A 19008-nucleotide genomic window follows, 5' to 3' on the forward strand; every position below is an offset into this window, starting at 1 on the left:
AACAAAACTGTTTTCTAAGCTTGGATCCTTACTTTGAAATGTAGACCACCCTGTGTGTGCTATAAAAGTGTGGACACTCAAACATGGTGGTCCTTCCAGATCTGGGGAGAGTTGCTAGAAACAATTAGCTTGATAATTACAATATAAATTAAATATTAACTCACAAATTGTCCTCTTGTTTCCCCTACAGCAGCAACTTTAATCAATCCTTTTCTTTTATCCACTTTCTCCCTCTCCATGCCCAAATGTACACCATAGTTAAACAGTGAATTCACAAACAAATTTGGTACTCCCATCTTCAAAATCGAACACCAAAACAATTTATATAATCATTTATACAATCTAATTAATATGCAAGTACTTAATGCCTATAATATGCTTTATGTAATTATAAGTGATATAATATGATATATATATACATATATATGTATATATGTATATATATATATATATATATATAGTAATAACAACTTGAAGACTCCCTAGGCAAGGCTGCGAATCAGAATTTCTTGAGAGCATGTCTCAAGCAGTATTGCAAGTTTTTTTTTTTTTTAAGCTTTTGCATTTCAGGAATGCTGTTAAATTCCTCAAAGTTTGTTCCTTGAATAAAAATGTCATTAAAAACAAACAAACAAACAGGACCATATGCATGCTAGCTAGGCTAGGCCTGAACCTCTGAGCTATATCCCCAGGGTCCTCAATGGTGTTCTTGGTAGGTTCCTCTCTACTTCATTCACAGGGATTCTGAAAGCTGTTTCACTTGCTTCCTTGTCCCCATCTTGTCACCTAAAATAATAAAATAAATGTAAACTGTATTGAAGCTTTAAAATAAATATTTCCTACACGTTTTGACACATGTTATTTCTATTCATAATTCTTAACTAAATTTAGACCCCCTTTTTTTTTATTAATCCAATGTGACCTAAAATTTCTGCATTAACAGCATAATGTGGAATCAGGCTTATTCACTTTGGCTACAGATAAAGCCATCATCTTGAAAACGGCTCTTTCTGACAAAAAGGTGTTCTTTTGAAATAAAGTCTTATTCAGTACATTCCTCTTCAAGTTAATGTGAATTTTAGTGCCTCTAATTTTAGATTGAAGTGAAGTCTAGAATAAAACCCACCAGCTGACAATTGAATTTATAGATAGTTGTGAATATTTCAGGCTTGAATAATAGAGCTGTAGAATTTCAGAGACCGAGAGCTGGAGAATTAAGACTGACTGTGGTGTTAGGTTATAATGTAATGGCGTCCAGGAAGTGTTCGCTGTTATGAGCTCAGCTGTGATTAGGAAACAACTGTGTTCTTTGGGGGTTCTGTTTGGGGGTCACTCAACAGCGTGGATCAGCAGCCAGGGTGGGGCCTTCTGTTCCCTTTCCATTTACAGCTGAACAGCAAAGGAATTAGCTGAGAGCCAAACAGGTCTTTGTGTGTACCCTCTGTCCCCTGCTGGTCTCTCTGTGTGTACCCTCTGTCCCCTGCTGGTCTCTGTCTGTGCATGTACCCTTTGTCCCCTGCTGGTCTCTGTGTGTACCCTCTGTCCCCTGCTGGTCTCTGTGTGTACCCTCTGTCCCCTGCTGGTCTCTGTGTGTACCCTCTGTCCCCTGCTGGTCTCTGTGTGTACCCTCTGTCCCCTGCTGGTCTCTGTGTGTACCCTCTGTCCCCTGCTGGTCTCTGTGTGTGCATGTACCCTCTGTCCCCTGCTGGTCTCTGTGTGTACCCTCTGTCCCCTGCTGGTCTCTCTGTGTACCCTCTGTCCCCTGCTGGTCTCTGTGTGTGTACCCTCTGTCCCCTGCTGGTCTCTGTGTGTACCCTCTGTCCCCTGCTGGTCTCTGTGTGTACCCTCTGTCCCCTGCTGGTCTCTGTGTGTGCATGTACCCTCTGTCCCCTGCTGGTCTCTGTGTGTGTACCCTCTGTCCCCTGCTGGTCTCTGTGTGTACCCTCTGTCCCCTGCTGGTCTCTGTGTGTACCCTCTGTCCCCTGCTGGTCTCTGTGTGTACCCTCTGTCCCCTGCTGGTCTCTCTGTGTACCCTCTGTCCCCTGCTGGTCTCCGTGTGTACCCTCTGTCCCCTGCTGGTCTCTGTGTGTGCCCTCTGTCCCCTGCTGGTCTCTGTGTGTACCCTCTGTCCCCTGCTGGTCTCTGTGTGTGTACCCTCTGTCCCCTGCTGGTCTCTGTGTGTGTACCCTCTGTCCCCTGCTGGTCTCTGTGTACCCTCTGTCCCCTGCTGGTCTCTCTGTGTACCCTCTGTCCCCTGCTGGTCTCTGTGTACCCTCTGTCCCCTGCTGGTCTCTGTGTGTACCCTCTGTCCCCTGCTGGTCTCTGTGTGTACCCTCTGTCCCCTGCTGGTCTCCATGTGTACCCTCTGTCCCCTGCTGGTCTCTCTGTGTACCCTCTGTCCCCTGCTGGTCTCTGTGTACCCTCTGTCCCCTGCTGGTCTCTGTGTGCCCTCTGTCCCCTGCTGGTCTCTGTGTGCCCTCTGTCCCCTGCTGGTCTCTCTGTGTACCCTCTGTCCCCTGCTGGTCTCTGTGTGTACCCTCTGTCCCCTGCTGGTCTCTGTGTGTACCCTCTGTCCCCTGCTGGTCTCTCTGTGTACCCTCTGTCCCCTGCTGGTCTCTGTGTGTACCCTCTGTCCCCTGCTGGTCTCTGTGTGTACCCTCTGTCCCCTGCTGGTCTCTCTGTGTACCCTCTGTCCCCTGCTGGTCTCTGTGTGTACCCTCTGTCCCCTGCTGGTCTCTGTGTGTACCCTCTGTCCCCTGCTGGTCTCTGTGTGTACCCTCTGTCCCCTGCTGGTCTCTGTGTGTACCCGCTGTCTCCCTGCTGATCTGTGTGTATATATACCTTCTCTATCCTGGCTGGATCAGCTATTTTTATTTATGTTTTTATCTGTACTAGGTTTAAACTCATGGCCTCATACAAATAATCTACTCCTAAACTACACCATCAATATTTTTGTGTGTATATTTTATGCATCTATATGTGAAAGATAGTGTGTGTGTGTGTGTGTGTGTGAGAGAGAGAGAGAGGGAGAAAGAGAGAGAGAGAGAGAGAGAGAGAGAGAGAGAGAGAGAGAGAGAGAACACATTTGTGTGTTTATAGATGCCTGCATGTGTGGGACTGTGTGCTGAGGCCAGAGGCAACCTTGGTTGTATATTCTCAGGGCTTCCCACTCTTTTACTTGTTTCTTTATTTCTCCTCCTTCTCTTCCTTGTCCTTTTCTTTTCTTTTTCTTTTTAATGTTGAGACATAGTCTCTCACTAGCCTGGACTGTGGCAAGTAGACAAGGATGCTGTCTGTCAAGGCCCTGGCACCCACCTGTCTCTGCCTGCTCAGGCCTTGGAATATAAATGCATGCCACCAATGCCCAGCACAATATTTTTAATATGGATTCTAGGATTGAATTCAGGTACACAGTCTCCCTGGGCCTTGGATTTTGTGTTTTGAGACAGTCATCTAAGTTGCCTTAAACTGGCCTTAAACTCACTGATTGTATTAAATTTGTGGTTCCCGTATCTCAATCTCAACAGAGATAAGGTTACCAGTATGTGCCCTCGGACCCAACCAAGTATGTTTTAAAGATTTTTAAACCAAAAATAACTAATGTGTGTATATAGCCGGGCAGGTTACATACACATGAGTGAAGTGTCTGTAGAGGTCAGAAGAAGGTCTGTAACCCACTGGAGCTACAGATACATGCAGTTGTGAGTCACCTGTTGTGGGTCCTGGCAACGAAATTAATATCCTTCTGCAATCGCACCACATGCTCTTAACCACTGAGACGGCACTCCAGCTTCTCAGTTATGCTGTAAAATGTATCTAAGTGTTATGGAAAGCTCTGTTGGCTTCTAGACATTTCTATTCCAAAGTTTGGAATGAGATGTGAGTTCAAAACTCAATCCTTCCAGCTCCTGGCTACATAACCTTCTTTGTACTTCAGGAAATCTGATGCTTAATTTCTTAAAAGATAAGTCCCTCCTTGGCAAGTGTGTGCATGCTTACACACACACGCACACACACACACACACATGCACACACAAAACATACACACATATACACACATACATACATAAACACATTCACACACACTACATACATAAAAAAATTCACACACACGTACACACACACACACACACACAAATATGAAAGTGTCAGACATTACATGCCTGGTACACATATAAGCCTTTGATTAATGGCAATCTTATTCATATTTCTATGAGGCAAAAGTTATTAATTAAGGGCACAATTTATGTTGTAAAAGAACCACATACAACCTACAGTGCAAATCCAGTTTGTTTGCTTTCATTTGTTACTAGAGTTGCTTTCATTTGTTACTAGAGTAACTAGTTACTAGAGTAACTAGCCTGTTCCAGGGGCTACCTTGGCAGCAATACCCCCTGAACCCCCTGCTAGATTCCAGGCTATTATAAAGTATGGTCTGCGATTTTGAAAGAGACAGCTGGCTAAAGTTTTCTCATTTTTCATGAGTAGGTTTGAACAACGTGTCTTTGGCAGGTACACATTTGGTGACTTAGCAAATATCTGTCCCATAAATGGCATGCTAATTTCTGGCCCTGTTCCTTAAACTAGTAAACCATAAATTTTAGAAGTCAAGGAGAAAAACAAAACAGAAGAACAACCCATATGGGACAAAGCTGAGCAATCATAATATTTAAAGAGAATTGAAAAAGAGCACCTGGAGAAGAGGTGATGTGGTTTGTAATAAGGCAACCGAAAACAGTGTCCCACTGGGGGAAGGGCAGGAGGATGGAGAAGGAGAAGGTGGGGGGCTGTGAAAGCTTAAATAGTCGTAGTTGTGAGAGAAGGGGAGATAGAGCTCTATGGTATGGTAGCCTAATAACTTCTAACCAGCAGCCTAAGATCATAGTGTATGTGTGAGCAGTCTGGTAATTATAAGGGAATAGGTGAGGTGGCAATGTAAGAATTTTAAATTAAAAGGAAATCGCAGGGCTGCTGTAAGTCAAGCCGACCTGCTTTCTTTCAAACATTGACTTGAGAATAATGCTTAGCCCAGAGTGCAGGCAGGGGGACAAGGAGAGAGATCTGTTAATTACAATGCTCATTAGCTGTGATGGGAACAAGCAGATGCAGGAGGGAGAGGATGCTGTCTCAGGGGTTGGCAAGGGGGATAGTTTTGCTTTCCCTGGTTCTTGGGGTAAGGGGAAGCAAGGGGGGCCATTGGGTGACTTTTACATACTTTCAGAACATGGCTTGGCTTCAGGGAGCATAGACGTTCCCATAGTGAAATAAGTTTGAGGAACAGGAAGATTCCTGCCTCAGTGCTTCGTTCTTGAGACTTGCCACTTAGAAGAGTTAGGTGAACGTTTCTGATAGGAAATTCCACAGCATCCTCCCTTTATTGAAAAGGAATTGAAATCATGGGGGAAGGGAGACATGGAGGAGAGCATGAAATTTGTTCAGCGATAAAAGTATTATTAGATTTATAGTGAAAGTGATAATTGCATCCATTCCGTTACACTGTGACTACTCCCCCAAATTCTAGAGAATGACCATCACACGGTGGGATCCCCATAAATCAACTTTCCACTGGGAAGCAATTATCTAAGTCCCTTTCTCAACTGTCACCTCTCATAGTGGCTGCTGAGGTTCTCAGAGGCTGGCCTAAGAGAGGTTTTACACTGTGGTGAGGCAGAAAGCCAAGAGGACCTATTACATCTTTGCATCTAATTACCTTTATAGAAATCTACCCACTTATGGGGCTGATGGAGGGGTGGTGGTGGTGATGTGTTTCTCCTAGGTTAGAGAAATAGTTTTTCACATTAGGCTTCATCCCAGAGCCTTTAATATGGTATGATGTTAAGGGGGAGTCAAGGAGAGGACCATCGTAAATCTCATTTTTCTAAAACGAGGCACAGGATATCTCTGATTTCCTGACCCATAGGTTCTGTAGAGTTAAAGCAGAAAATTCTTTAGAGTCGTCTTTCAACTTTCTCTTTCTCTTTCCTTCTCCCTGAGGCATGTATATCCATGTGCGCTTGCACACACACACACACACACACACACACACACGCGCACACGCATGCACACGCACATGTGCGCACACAGACACACACACACACTCACGCTTGCACAAATTATTCGCTAATCAGTGTTGTCAATCTTTCACTAAGTTTTGTGAAAGTGGTAAAGTGGCACTTGCAAACCATCCTTAGGGAGCCTGAGAATATCTGTGCTGCCTGCAAAAGAGAAGTTAGATTCTGTTTGTGATCAAAAGAATGCAGCATCAGGATATGGAGTGGGACACAGAGTGGAGATAGATGTAATTTGAGGAATGACAGGGACTTCGCAAATCACCACAGCTCTGTTGATAAATTTAGAATCTGGAGAGCCAGGGTAGCATTGACAGTAGTTCTTCAAGACAAAGATAAAATAAAAGCAACCGGACCCTTTAGAGCGTTTGTTTATGGCCTGTCTGGGAGCTTTGATGTAACCCTGTCATGCCCTTATGCTGATTACCTTCTTGTAGAACAAGAGGTATTGACTGGAGAGTGAATGATGGGTAGTCTCAGCCCTTAGGAAGCATTCTTAAAGAGCAATGCCTTTAACATACCAACACTGCTGCTCTTTCCTCCCATTCTTTATCTTCCCCTCTCTGCCATGTCTATGTGTCAACATTGATGGGACCGTTTAACATTCATTCTCTCTCTCTCTCTCTCTCTCTCTCTCTCTCTCTCTCTCTCAGGCTTCTCTGCAGAATGTCAAACAAAGATCGACACATTGATTCCAGCTGTTCGTCCTTCATCAAGACGGAACCCTCCAGCCCAGCCTCCCTGACGGATAGCGTCAACCACCACAGTCCTGGTGGTTCTTCCGACGCCAGCGGGAGTTACAGTTCAACCATGAATGGCCATCAGAACGGACTGGATTCGCCACCTCTCTACCCCTCTGCTCCTATCCTGGGAGGTAGCGGGCCTGTCCGGAAACTGTATGATGACTGCTCCAGCACCATCGTTGAGGATCCCCAGACAAAGTGTGAATACATGCTCAACTCCATGCCCAAGAGACTGTGCTTAGTGTGTGGCGACATTGCCTCTGGCTACCACTATGGGGTCGCATCGTGTGAAGCCTGCAAGGCATTCTTCAAGAGGACGATTCAAGGTGAGTGTCTACACCATCTAACTCTTTTTTCCCTTTGGGTACTGATTCTCCTACTTCATACCATGCACACTAACAGTAATGGGTAGAAAACATCAGTACACTGAGCAGTGCATACTAGGTTCACAATGCTGTTCATCACATTGCTTTTCTCATAGGTTTAAGAAAGTGTTGAGTATTTAGACCAATGTTTCTGTACCATGTTTGTATATTAAAATCCCTTGGCAGCCTCACTTACATGGATTACTGTGTTCTCTCTCCAGAATTTCTGGTTCATTAGACTTGTAGTGGTGCTTGAGAATTTACATCCTTCCAAAATTGCCAAGGATGCTAATCCTGGTGGTTCAGGGATCACAGTTTGAGAACTGACACTCTAGACATATCTATTATGAACTCAATGTCTTTGTAGCTGAGTATATGTTTCCCATGTTTATGAATAAATTTATATAAAAAATTTGCCAACTAAATTGCATTTAACTATAAAATATATCTCCAAACAAGTGCCAGTGATATATACAAATCTCTAGATTTGAAAATCTCTTGATTTAGAAATAATATGATTATTTCTATGCAAAATGTAGAATGATTGAAATTTTCACCTGCTCTTTTAAACTAGTCATATACAAATAAAGAACTCAGCATATATATGTTGAGATAGATAGAGGCAGGTAGTCAGGCAGACAGACAAACCGGACAGATAAATAGTATGTTTATGTTGGGACTGACCTCTGGGACTTCTGTATGTACTTTATCAATGAGCCATATCCCAGATCCTAGTATATAAATGCTCAACAGCCATTCATATACACAGTCTAACTCTTCATGTATCTATACTTCCCAACCTTTTTTGGTTATTGGAAGTTTCCTGGAAACAGTGTTCTTAAATATTTCTTCAGAGCCTGAATCCCAAAGTTCTATGTTAATTTGTCTTGAATACAGCCAGGGCCAAGGGAGATTTTTGTCAACTTCTTTGGTGATCCCTAATGTGAAGTCAAGGCACCATTCTGAGTTAATGTACCAGTGGACCTCAGAGTGCCATGGCTGGGCTGGGACTGTCAGCATCATCAACAAATGTGTTAGCAGTGCGAACCCTAGGCATCCTCCTAGGCTAAACCAATGAGAGCCTCTGTCTTGAGTCTGACTCCACAATCCTTCAGGTACTGAGGCAGGAGAATTCTACCCTGAATCACAGTGATGCTGATTTATCAATGACATTCTTCCAGGCACCTGAACGGCCCTTTCTAGAACATAAGTAAAATCAGGTTATTGAGAACCTCAAGAACCATGATATGCTGGTTTTTTAGGTACAAAAGAGGTATTTCTTGCCAATACCAATGCATTTTACATATTTTAATAGAAGGTGATTCAAGACCTTCTTCTGTGACTGTGGAGGAGCTCCCTATCCTTGCTTTTCATTATGTGTGGCATTGGGTACTTGGGATGGGTGCCAAGCCTCATGCATGCTAAGTACAGGCTCTCCCTTTGGACTAGTCCCCTTTTACCTGTGTTCATTCTTGCAAGAGTCTTGTCTTCATCTGTGTCTGAGAACACAGGGTTCACTGACAGCGCACAGATATGGCACTGAGTGTAAGCACGTCTCTAGACTTGGAGTTACCATGTGTGAAACTATAGGTTTAATTCTAGTACTGAAATATTAAAACACACACACATACACACACTGTTCAAGACGTTATAGCTCTTACATAATAGAGTGGATATTTCTATAGTCTCCTGTGGTGTGGAGTGAAATACACATGTTTATGTAGCATATTCATAAATTCATTAAATACTAGTAGATTCAACTTCCCATTTTCTGGGTCAGAAGATCATGCTTTATTTTTTCTTATTAAAATCTTCCAACCTCTCGGGTCTTTATTTAATCACCCATACCTAGTTGGTACAATGCTTAAGGACAGATGAAATGCAAAGTCTCATGTAGATCTTGAAGATGTGACTCAGTGACCTAGCATGGACATAGCATGGACAAGTCCATGGGTTCAGTTCTTTCAACTACCACCGGCAACAACATTTGGATGAAGTACATCTTCATCCTATTCATTGATACTGGCAAAATTTAAGGATGAAAGCACCTCAAATGTTTGATTTGTTTTAGCAGCCACTGGCCAATATTACTATCATCCTAATATTAGAGAGTGTATAAAATTCAAATTGTTAGTAGTTTTTGATAAATTTATATAGCCTTTGTCCTGGCATGAAAATAAATGTCTTGGGATTAAGGAAGAAATGCAGTCTAGGCTGATAGAAGTCATGGTCTTTCACAGTAAAGCCAGTACCATTTACCAGCAAAGATTTCTAGAGCCAGTATGATCCTGGCAGTGTGCTGGCTGGAGTTTCATTTCATCTTCTCCACATCTTTTGCAAATCCTATTCCTCAAGCTCATGGTTTGAGATGAATTCTTCCTCTACAAGTCTCTTCCTTTGTGGAAGCACTAGAACACTTAGAGCAGTGGAGAGGATTTAAGTCTATTCTTGAGTATACTTTGTTGAGACAGAATATGTCAGAGGAAAAATACTAACAGTTCTTTTTTGTTTTGCTTATTTTTTAACAGATTATTATTTTGATGTGAACAAAATAGTTATTGGCTGAGTGGCCACTGGCATAGAGCCATCAGTGTTCTGGGTATGATTATCTTTTAGGATGTCAGCAGATCCTAAGGTACAGGGTGATTCTTGGCGTAGATGCAGAGTGCTGGATTTTCCTTCACATTGGAGAGAGTGAGTTTCAAGGGTTTTGAGCAGGAGACAGAGATGTCACTGTCCTGATTAGCACCCTGGTTATGCCCACCTGGCTGGGGTTGGAGCTGGCAGCTGGGCCACACTCTGTAAGGCTACCCTGCTAGCCTCGTCAGCAGGGTTCACACTGTGCTGTTCACTTAGCCCCGAAAAGGCAGTGAGGCAAATAAAGGGATTAAATTGTGAAAGTATAATGTAATAATTAGGGCGGTAATTGTAAGGAAGATTGGAACGGACCCACCTTTTTGTGGCCAAACAATGGTGACTGAACTACAAAGATGTTCAAAGTGGCCCATGTGTATTGCAGCCTCTTATGTCTGTGTTCCTATGAGGAAGGGGTAGAGGCTGGACCTTGGGACTCAAGGCAGCATCAAAGCAAATCATCCTTGACAGGTAGTAGTGTTTGCCCCCTTCCTTGTGAACTCTTCAGGGATGAGCAGAGATTACATAACTCCCCTTGAGAACCAGGCCTGCCTGCTTCTGTCTCATAGCCCCGATGGCCAGGACATTATGTAAGTGTGACTTCTGCCTCACCAGGGCCTGGTTCTGGTCTCTGACTTCCTGAGGGACATGTGTATCCAAAGGCTAGTCTGTGGGCAGGAGTGCCTCTTAGGAATCTTTCTTCTTACTAAAATGACTTATTTGGTGGATTTATTTGATTACTGATGTGTAATAAATATGAGTTTAAAAGAATGGACAAGAAAACACATCCTATTTCATAGAATAAAATGTAGTCCAACTCTAAAATTGAAGATAAAACCAATTAAAATCTTTAAACATATTTTTAGAAAGTTGTAGAAAAAAAAAACTGCACATAGTGCTATGTACCTACAATCCCAGTGGAAGGCTGAGGCAAGAGGCTGTAAATCTAAAGGCAGCCTGCCCTACATAATAAGAATCCCCCTTAAAGAAAAAGACGAAAGGATCAAAAAGATGGATCAAATAATTCTTAAATTTGGAACTAAACTTATATCTAGGCAAGCTTTGACACAGATATTGAGAATTATTCTTTCAAAGCTGACTATGGTATTTTGCTCTCGAAAAGGCAATTAATTATGGGTTTCATTGAATTCCAATTAGAAAGGCATATGCTATTTATTAATTATTTCCAAAGAACTACTGGATAATATCAGAAGTGGGCAAGATGCAAGGCTGTTTATGGAGGGCTTTTTGCTTGGTTTTGTGTGGAGCTAGAGAGGCAACCCACAGCCTTGTGCTAAGCCTATAGTCTCCACTTGACCACACCCCCAGCCATTAAGATACTCAAAAAGTACTTGCAAGGACTTTCACTTTCCTATCAAATGCAAACCTAACAACTGATAGGACAAGTGATAGGATTGCAGTGACTATCATGTTTCCATAGTTATTAATTTGGGAGGTTTGATGCCCATTACTCTTGGGTTTTTTTTTTTTTTATAACTCTACTCTTGGTTGTAATTCATATATAAAGGAGGAAGGTTTCTGTTTTTCCTTTTCCCTAGTAATTTTCTATGGACTTTTTTTTTAAATAAAACATACACAAAAGAGAGCAATACATTTAATATAAAACACTTGGTTGTTAAGGCTTTTATTTCAATATTGGATAAAGAAAATTGGTTTAATACACAAAGCACCCCTGCATTTCAAAACAGGAAATTATATGTTTAAGAATATAGGATTTGGAATAGATGTGCCCAGTGGTCAAGTGGTAGAAATTGAGTTCCCCACTAAGAATGCGGTACCTGTTTGCAATCCCAGCCCCTGGGGAGGCTGAAATGATAGCACAGGGATCAAGGCTAGCTTGGGCTACTTAGTGACATTCTGTCAGTAAGAAAAAGGGCTCAGGATGTAGCTCAGGGGCAGTGCACTTCTCTGTCATGCATGGTTCTGCCTTCTACCTTTCATGCCTCAAAAATAAATAACTTTGTGGTGGAAAACAATAGCAAAACCACACTATACACACACACACACAAAAAAATGTCCATGGGTGATTTAAGGGCTGCAAAGAAAGAGAAAACTATTGGGATGGATTTTAATTTGAAAACTGGAGCTTGAGAAAGCACTTTCAACATGAAGATTTTTAAATAGCTTTAAAAGTTCAACAAAACCATGAAACAAATATAGACCACATACTATCCCAAGATTCTTAATCTCTGTCTGGTCCAGTATTTGTCATAATGTTCTGACCATACTATCAACAACCTAAGGAATGATATCCCATATGTGTAAATGTGTTAAAGTCGTATGTCAAGACTTACTGCTGAATGAAAGTGTCCTATTTTCTTATTGGACCAAACATACTTGCAGTAACTGAGAGATCCATTCTGTACTTTTCTTGGAACTCCTGGAGAGTTTCTGTCCCAAAGTAGTAGTGGAAGATGTGTCCAGCAGTGGCCTACAGCTCAACAGCTTTCCCTTCCCACCTCTGCCCTAACATCTCACTCTATTCACATGTTGAAAGCCTTGCATAATATTTCCAAGCCCAGTAACCCCTCTAAACATCTGCCCCAGGCCCCCCTCAAAGATGTCATAACAGAGTACACCAGCCATGGCACGTAGTTACAACCCACTTCCAGAAGATGGACTTAGCAGAGAGCTTGCTTAGAGTTTGGCTGAACTTGTGCCATCTAGTAAGGCAAATTGAGGCTCATACAGGCACTCAGGATGTGGGCTTTAGAGCAAAGTTGTTGCATGTTGTCTCCTCGGTCCCTTCAAACTCCATATAAGAGGTTATTCTTCAGTGCCTAAGTCCTCAGGTACAAAGTGTGTTGATAGAATCCCAACTTAGACCCTAAATGTGAAGGTTAGACACTGGCCTGAAGGCTTGTGTTGAAGAGGAATGGCATCTAGGCCTGCCCTGCATCTGGTGGTGCCAATGGCTTCTGCACTATGAATTATTTTGTGCAATTCTTTCCAGAAGCAGGCCCTATGGTGCTGGAAAATCTTGGAGAAACATAGGATCATAGTTTTAGACCAGGCCATTTACAATAAGCACTCACATACTTCGAGAACGCATGGTATGAGCCTCCAAAGGGATGTGTTAAAATATCTCCTACTTAAATAGTTCATGAAAAAAATCATTATAGAACTGTATAGTAAATGTCAACTTAAAAGCTCAACTATGTTCTATAATTAAAATCTAAAATAGTACAGGAATGTCTGAGAGTTAACTTGATGAATCTCTGTGATTATCAGCTTGGAGGCAGAATTGAATAGAGAAGCAATATTTTCAAAAGAATTGCTGTCTGTAATTCACTCGCTTTAACTTAGAATTTGAACTGGTTTTGTGGTAAGTTTAATTGGCTCTTTTGCTTTTTCTTGCATTTGATGCTAATTCTGGCTAATCTGTTTTGAAATGCATTAATGTTGCAAATTCTAAGTTACAGATGTGATCTCATGCCTATATTATCCCTGGCTGTGTATTTTCATAGGAAGAGTATTGCTGCTGTTCCCTGTGGGTGGGGAGATAATATGTGAATGAATGTCCTGAAGACAGGGCCATTCATGTCTGTGGTTTGATGTAGAGAGCCAGCAGGTAGGGATGAATGCATTTCCCCAGCATTGCCCAGATTCTTGGGGAAGCTGTACTGTTGCTTGGATGGTTTAAGGTCATTGGTCAGCAGACTTACACAGGACTGGACTGGGCAGCAGACCCTAAATTGCTTAGGATATTAGCTACCTGAGAGTGTGTGGGCAGCACACCTTCTCAGTCCTGCACTGACTGCTTTGTTTTATTCTTGAGCTTGGGGCTTAAGAACACAAGGGCTGAACTCCACTGCCATAGTAGGCTAAATTCTGTCTAGACCCAAACACTCAGATGTCAACTGCGTAGGTGGATTGTGCAGTCACCTGCACACTGTCAGATTCCCAGGCAGCTGGTATGTGTCCTTTATTTAAGTGGCTGTTCAAACTTTAAGTTCACAGCATTGACAGTTTCTTTTAAGTTGTCACCCCAGTTTTGTGAATATTTTTACTTTCTTAAGAATCAAATTTTTTGCTGGGTGATGGTGGTGCACACTTTAATCCCAGAACTCTGGAGGCAGAGGCAGATGGATCTCTATGAATTTGAGACCAGCCTGGTCTATGGAGTGAATTCTAGGACAGCCTCCAAAGTTACACAGAGAAACCCTGTCTCGAAAAACAACGACACCATAAACAAAAACAAGAAAAAAAGAATCAGAATTCTCTAATATCTTTCCTGTTCATGTTTTTGTTTTCTTACTATTATAACCCCATGTGGACTATTCACCTGTGAGTGTCATGATACAAGTGTCTGTGTGCACATGTGTATCTGTATATGTACATGTGTGTGCATGTCCATATGTGCAATTATGTTCATATGTATGTATCTACACATAAATATATGTGTGTGCATATAAATACATGCATGAGTGTACATACATACATATATGTGCATGTGTGTATATGTGTATATCTGTATATGTGTGTTTATATATACATGTATATATACCCATGTATGTGTGTGCATGTATATAATACATAAATACATATATATGCATATATATATGGCTACATATACATATATGTGTTATAGTGTAGTGACACATATATGAGTATAGTTACATGTAAACATATGTATGTATATTAGCTAGTGACGCATAAGACAAAATCATTGCAAATTAAGGTAAAGTACTTAATTGTTGATTTAGAATGTTCGCTTTTTGGGTTACATAAAGTCAAAGCGAGTATTCTCATAGATTAGATTGCCTATTCAGTCTTCCTACTGTGTAGCTGAGGTTGGCCTCAAACTCAATTCTCCTGTCCCAGCCTGTACAGCGTCAGGATTACAATAGCACTATGTCCTGTATGTGCTCAGTCTTTGATCTGGGACTGGAAAATATTAATTCAGTGACCCTTACTACATTTTTGCCTCTCTGCTTTTAGGAGAGAAACTTCGCACTTCAACAGCAAGAACACATAGTATTATTTATGTATGTATTTTGGGAACATGGCTCACACAATGTACTTTTGAAAGCCCCTTGAATGTGCGTGTCATTTTGATATCTGGCTTTTAGAATGTCTGCTCCACTTGGGAGTCAGTAGATAACAACTCGGCTATGTGTGAGGCGTGAGGGACTTAGAGAAGAAATTCTAACAATCAACGGTGAAACATTTCCTGGTTTATTTTCCTCTGTGGTGCTGAGATTGAACCCAAGGGTCCTGGCCCTTCAAGGCAAATATAGTCTAAGCTACATACCCAGCTGCAACAAAACATTTAATACCACATTTACATGCCCAGCTGAATTCACCATCAAATTAAGCAACAGAATTACCTTTTTGAGTAATATATGTGCAAAGCATCTGGTCCTATGTCCCACCATTGTGTCCCTTCAGAGTGCTTGGAAAGAAGTGAGAACATATCATACTGTTATATGACATGTATTGTTATTATTTTATTTTTAATGTATCTTAGAGAAAGAATGTATATAGTTGAGTGGTAGGCATCCCCTGCAATACACAAAGTCCCACCTTCCATCCCCAGCAGTAAAATAGACCATTATGCAAAGGACTGGGGATATGATGCAGTTGCATTCATGAGGCCCTGGGTCCCATCCCCAGCACCACATAAAATCCGGCCATGGTGGAACATGCATGGAATCCCGGCACTCTGAAGGTGGAGACAAGAGGACCAGAAGTTCCTCATCTATGCAGTGATTACCAGATCAGCTGGGATAGGTAAGACACTGTCTCCAAAACAAAAATACTGTACTGTAATTGCCAAGACAAAATTGCAAAAGCTGTAACTGAAAAAGATAGTAAGTTCTCAAGTCATCTCTGAAAGCATACTTCAAACTTTGTATTTTTAAATGAAACTCTAATATGGGTGAACGAACACTCTCTATCAGTGACCTTGAAATAGGACCTATGTTATAGGATCTAGAAGAAAATAAAGATGTCATTTATAATACATTATCTTTTCATATGTGTATCAGTTCTGGGAATCAAACCCAGGTCCTCAGTAAGAGCAGCAAGTGTTCTTAACCGCTGAGCTGCCCCTCCAGCCCCTGCCTACGTGTACAGTCACAATTCACAACTCTCTCTCATTCATTCTTGTGAACCTTTGTTTGACTGAATCTCTCTGCTTCAGTCCTGGGACTAGAGCTAGCAGAGGGCCTGCTTCCTTCCCTAGAAGTCATCTCAATGCTGTCTCCTCACACCATGCTCCTGAGACACACTCTCACTGCAAGAAAACCTTTTTTATTCCAAAGATTTCCCTGGGACTTTGGCTACTTTAGCTTGGTACAGTCTATGCCTGAACATCTTGGAGCACTAAGAAGTTTGTGTTGCTTCTTCCAAGTCTCAGGGACTTTGTGGGTCAGTTCAATTCCTAGTTGTTTGCCCTGGAGTTGGGACTTCTCAGGAAGTGAGGTGTATCTTCTATTTTGCCCACAGTTCAGTTTGCTGGCATTTCCTCAGCACCTGACACTATAATCAGCATTATCTGTTGACTGATGAAGAGACTGGAGGCTATTCTTTGATTACAAGATAAACTCAAACAAAAGGACTAGTATCTTTGTTGACATGGTGATAGCTTTTCTTCTCCCTTGACTAGAAGCCAAGTCTTTTAAGAATGTATTATCCTTAGTTTCTGTGAGACAAAATTTCACACATAGCCTTGTTTTGGTCTTGAAGAAATCCTCCTATCTCAACTCTCAGTCTTCTGAGAGGTTCATAGGCACATTATTTCCAGAAGTTTTGTTGTTTTTCTGAGACAAAGATTTGCTGTGTAGTCTTAAATTTGCAGTGATATATTTGTCCCCATTTTACCATGCCTGATTATTCATGATACGTTAGACCTCATTAAGAATAGCCTCCCCAGACATTAAATGCTGTAGAGTAAAGTTGTGTGAATAAAACTTTACGCATTGTGGCTTTGGAAATGCGGTAATACTCTTCCTTCAACAAAGCCAAAATTAGTCATAGATAAATGGAGTTGGAATGGGTGAGAATGTCCACCTGAAGGACCTGGGAACACAAAAAGGAGTCATAAGTGGGGCTGTTCAGAGCTCATGAGAGCAGGGCTGTCCAGAATGCCTGTTGGTCTGGGTGACTTTCTGATGGTTAGTGAAGATGTGTGTGCATATGACTCTTCAGACTGAGAAGAAAGAAAACACACTGTTGAAAGTCAAAGTGCAGGGAAGCTGGTATGACTCCTAAAAATGAGTTCTTGAGTTCCATCTTGAGAACAGTCAATGAATGGGTTCATCAATCAATCAATAGGAAGCAGACACATTTTGAGGCACTGGGAAGGTTGTTTTGTCTTCATGGTAAAGCCGAGAGTCATGGTACAGTTTTCTAATTTATTACTTAATAAAGTTAGATAGCATCTTAGGAATTAAATTATTAATTGCCCTCTTATGAACTGAATTAACCTGCTTTCAGTCATTATCATGGGAAATCACCAGTCTTGGTCACTGGTGCTCACTTCCAACATCCTAGAAATTTCACCCAAAATGAAATACCGTGAAGGATTCTGGTGAAGAATTTTGGTACTTACAGCTGAAGTGCGTGCATGTACATTTGTGTGTTTGGTGCTGGACATTGAAGCCAGGCCCTTGCATACTCCTGTTCTTCCATGGAGTCCACCTAGAATCTCTAAGAATATAATCAGTAGATAGGATATTAAAGCTTAACTTTATTATGATAAAAAAGTAATAAATTTGGAACCTTAGCCACTTGTGTTGACTGTGTTCTATGGCTAAGTAGCAGATCTTCAGAGTTGTGTCTTGTGACCCTTGCCCTCTGTGGCCTTGACATAGCCCCCTTTTGTCCTTCTGTCACCCGCCCTGGGTATATTCAGCTTTCTGTTTCTTTGAGTGGGCATACCCAGACACAGAACACAGACATAGTCAATAGCCAGGAGGACCATGCATGATTTTTCTTCTGGTGCCAAGAAATGGAACACAGGGCCTTATGGTTTGTAGGCAAGTGTTCCACCCCCAAGCTAAATCCCAAGTTCCCAAGCCATAGTGTTTGTCTTTTGTTATGGCTAGTACTTATTTTAATATCCTCAAGGTACATCTATGACCTGTGGTATGTTCAAGCACTTCCTTTAGACAACTGAATAATATTTCATTGTGTACATGTAGCTTGTTTTTTAAAATCCATTCATCTCTTGATAGACACTTAAGATGTATCTGCCTTTTGGCTACTTGAATAATGAGTGTGCCATTGACTACCTAGCTACACAAAATGCCATTTTCTGATCTGAAAGCTATACCAGAGGATCCAAATGTTCAGTGCCTACCTGCATAGCTTCTTCAAAGTCACCCTGGGCAAGTCACCATGTCATGTGTCAAGATGGAGGATGTAGCTTAGCTATCAATCGTCTGATTTATTTAAGACTATGAGTTCAATCCCAGCCCCACTCCTCTCAGAATGTGCTTGTAATCTGTGTGAGTATGTATCGAGGAATGGGATGGGTAGCTCAGGTGTAACTACTTTTTGTAGTTTTTGAGGAATATCTGTACTATCTTCCAAGACACTTTGCCACCTCCCACTCCCATTAACACACACATCCTCCAGAGCACTTGTTGTTTCTTTTTATTCTATTTTATTGGATTTCTTAATGGCTCTGAGGTGACTGTTTAAATGTGTTTGAAGAATTTCATATGTGCCCAAATTTAAAAGTTTTTTGTTTGTTTGTATTTTATCTTTTACCTCTTTGGATTTACTCATAGGTAATTACGTAGACAGAGAGTCTATATAGTTTCCAAAGTTCTATACATGTTTTTTTATAGCAGTTGTTGATGGAGTAGTCATTGCTTTGGAATAGTAATAAGTTTCAGGTAGTTATGTGTTGCCTAACAAGGTTGCCAGGAACCTAATCAGGTCCTCTGCAAGAGGAGAATGTGTCCACCCTGATACTGAATATATTAGTTTTTACCATGTGCCCTTGTTGCTTTAATGCTTTTCATAATCTTAATTTTTTAATCATCCTAGGATGTTAGGGTCTACATACTTTTCTAGATACAATAACTGAAGTGTTGGGAGCAGTTGGATCCCAGGAGAATCAGAACCCACAGCTGTGACACTGTCGTGCACATGTTAAAGGACTTTAAAGTATTGGGTAATTTTAGGCTCTATTTTTCTAGAGAGATTGTAGTCTGTGAACATTTT

At 41.5% G+C, this 19008-nt stretch overlaps 1 protein-coding gene across 8 annotated transcripts in view; it reads left to right on the forward strand.

Annotated features, from left to right (window-relative positions):
- The window catches only part of Esrrg (estrogen related receptor gamma), a 544752-nt gene that overhangs the window by 378826 nt on the left and 146918 nt on the right, over positions 1 to 19008 (forward strand). For all 8 annotated transcript variants that reach the window (XM_051186534.1, XM_051186533.1, XM_051186539.1 and 5 more), the window contains one exon: positions 6722 to 7137. In XM_051186534.1, the coding sequence (XP_051042491.1) occupies positions 6735 to 7137 (403 nt within the window). In that variant the 5' untranslated portion in view covers positions 6722 to 6734. The remainder of the gene's footprint in view (positions 1 to 6721; positions 7138 to 19008) is intronic.

Source organism: Phodopus roborovskii, unplaced genomic scaffold, assembly GCF_943737965.1.
Source record: "Phodopus roborovskii unplaced genomic scaffold, PHOROB, whole genome shotgun sequence".
Classification (NCBI taxonomy): Eukaryota; Metazoa; Chordata; class Mammalia; order Rodentia; family Cricetidae; genus Phodopus; species Phodopus roborovskii.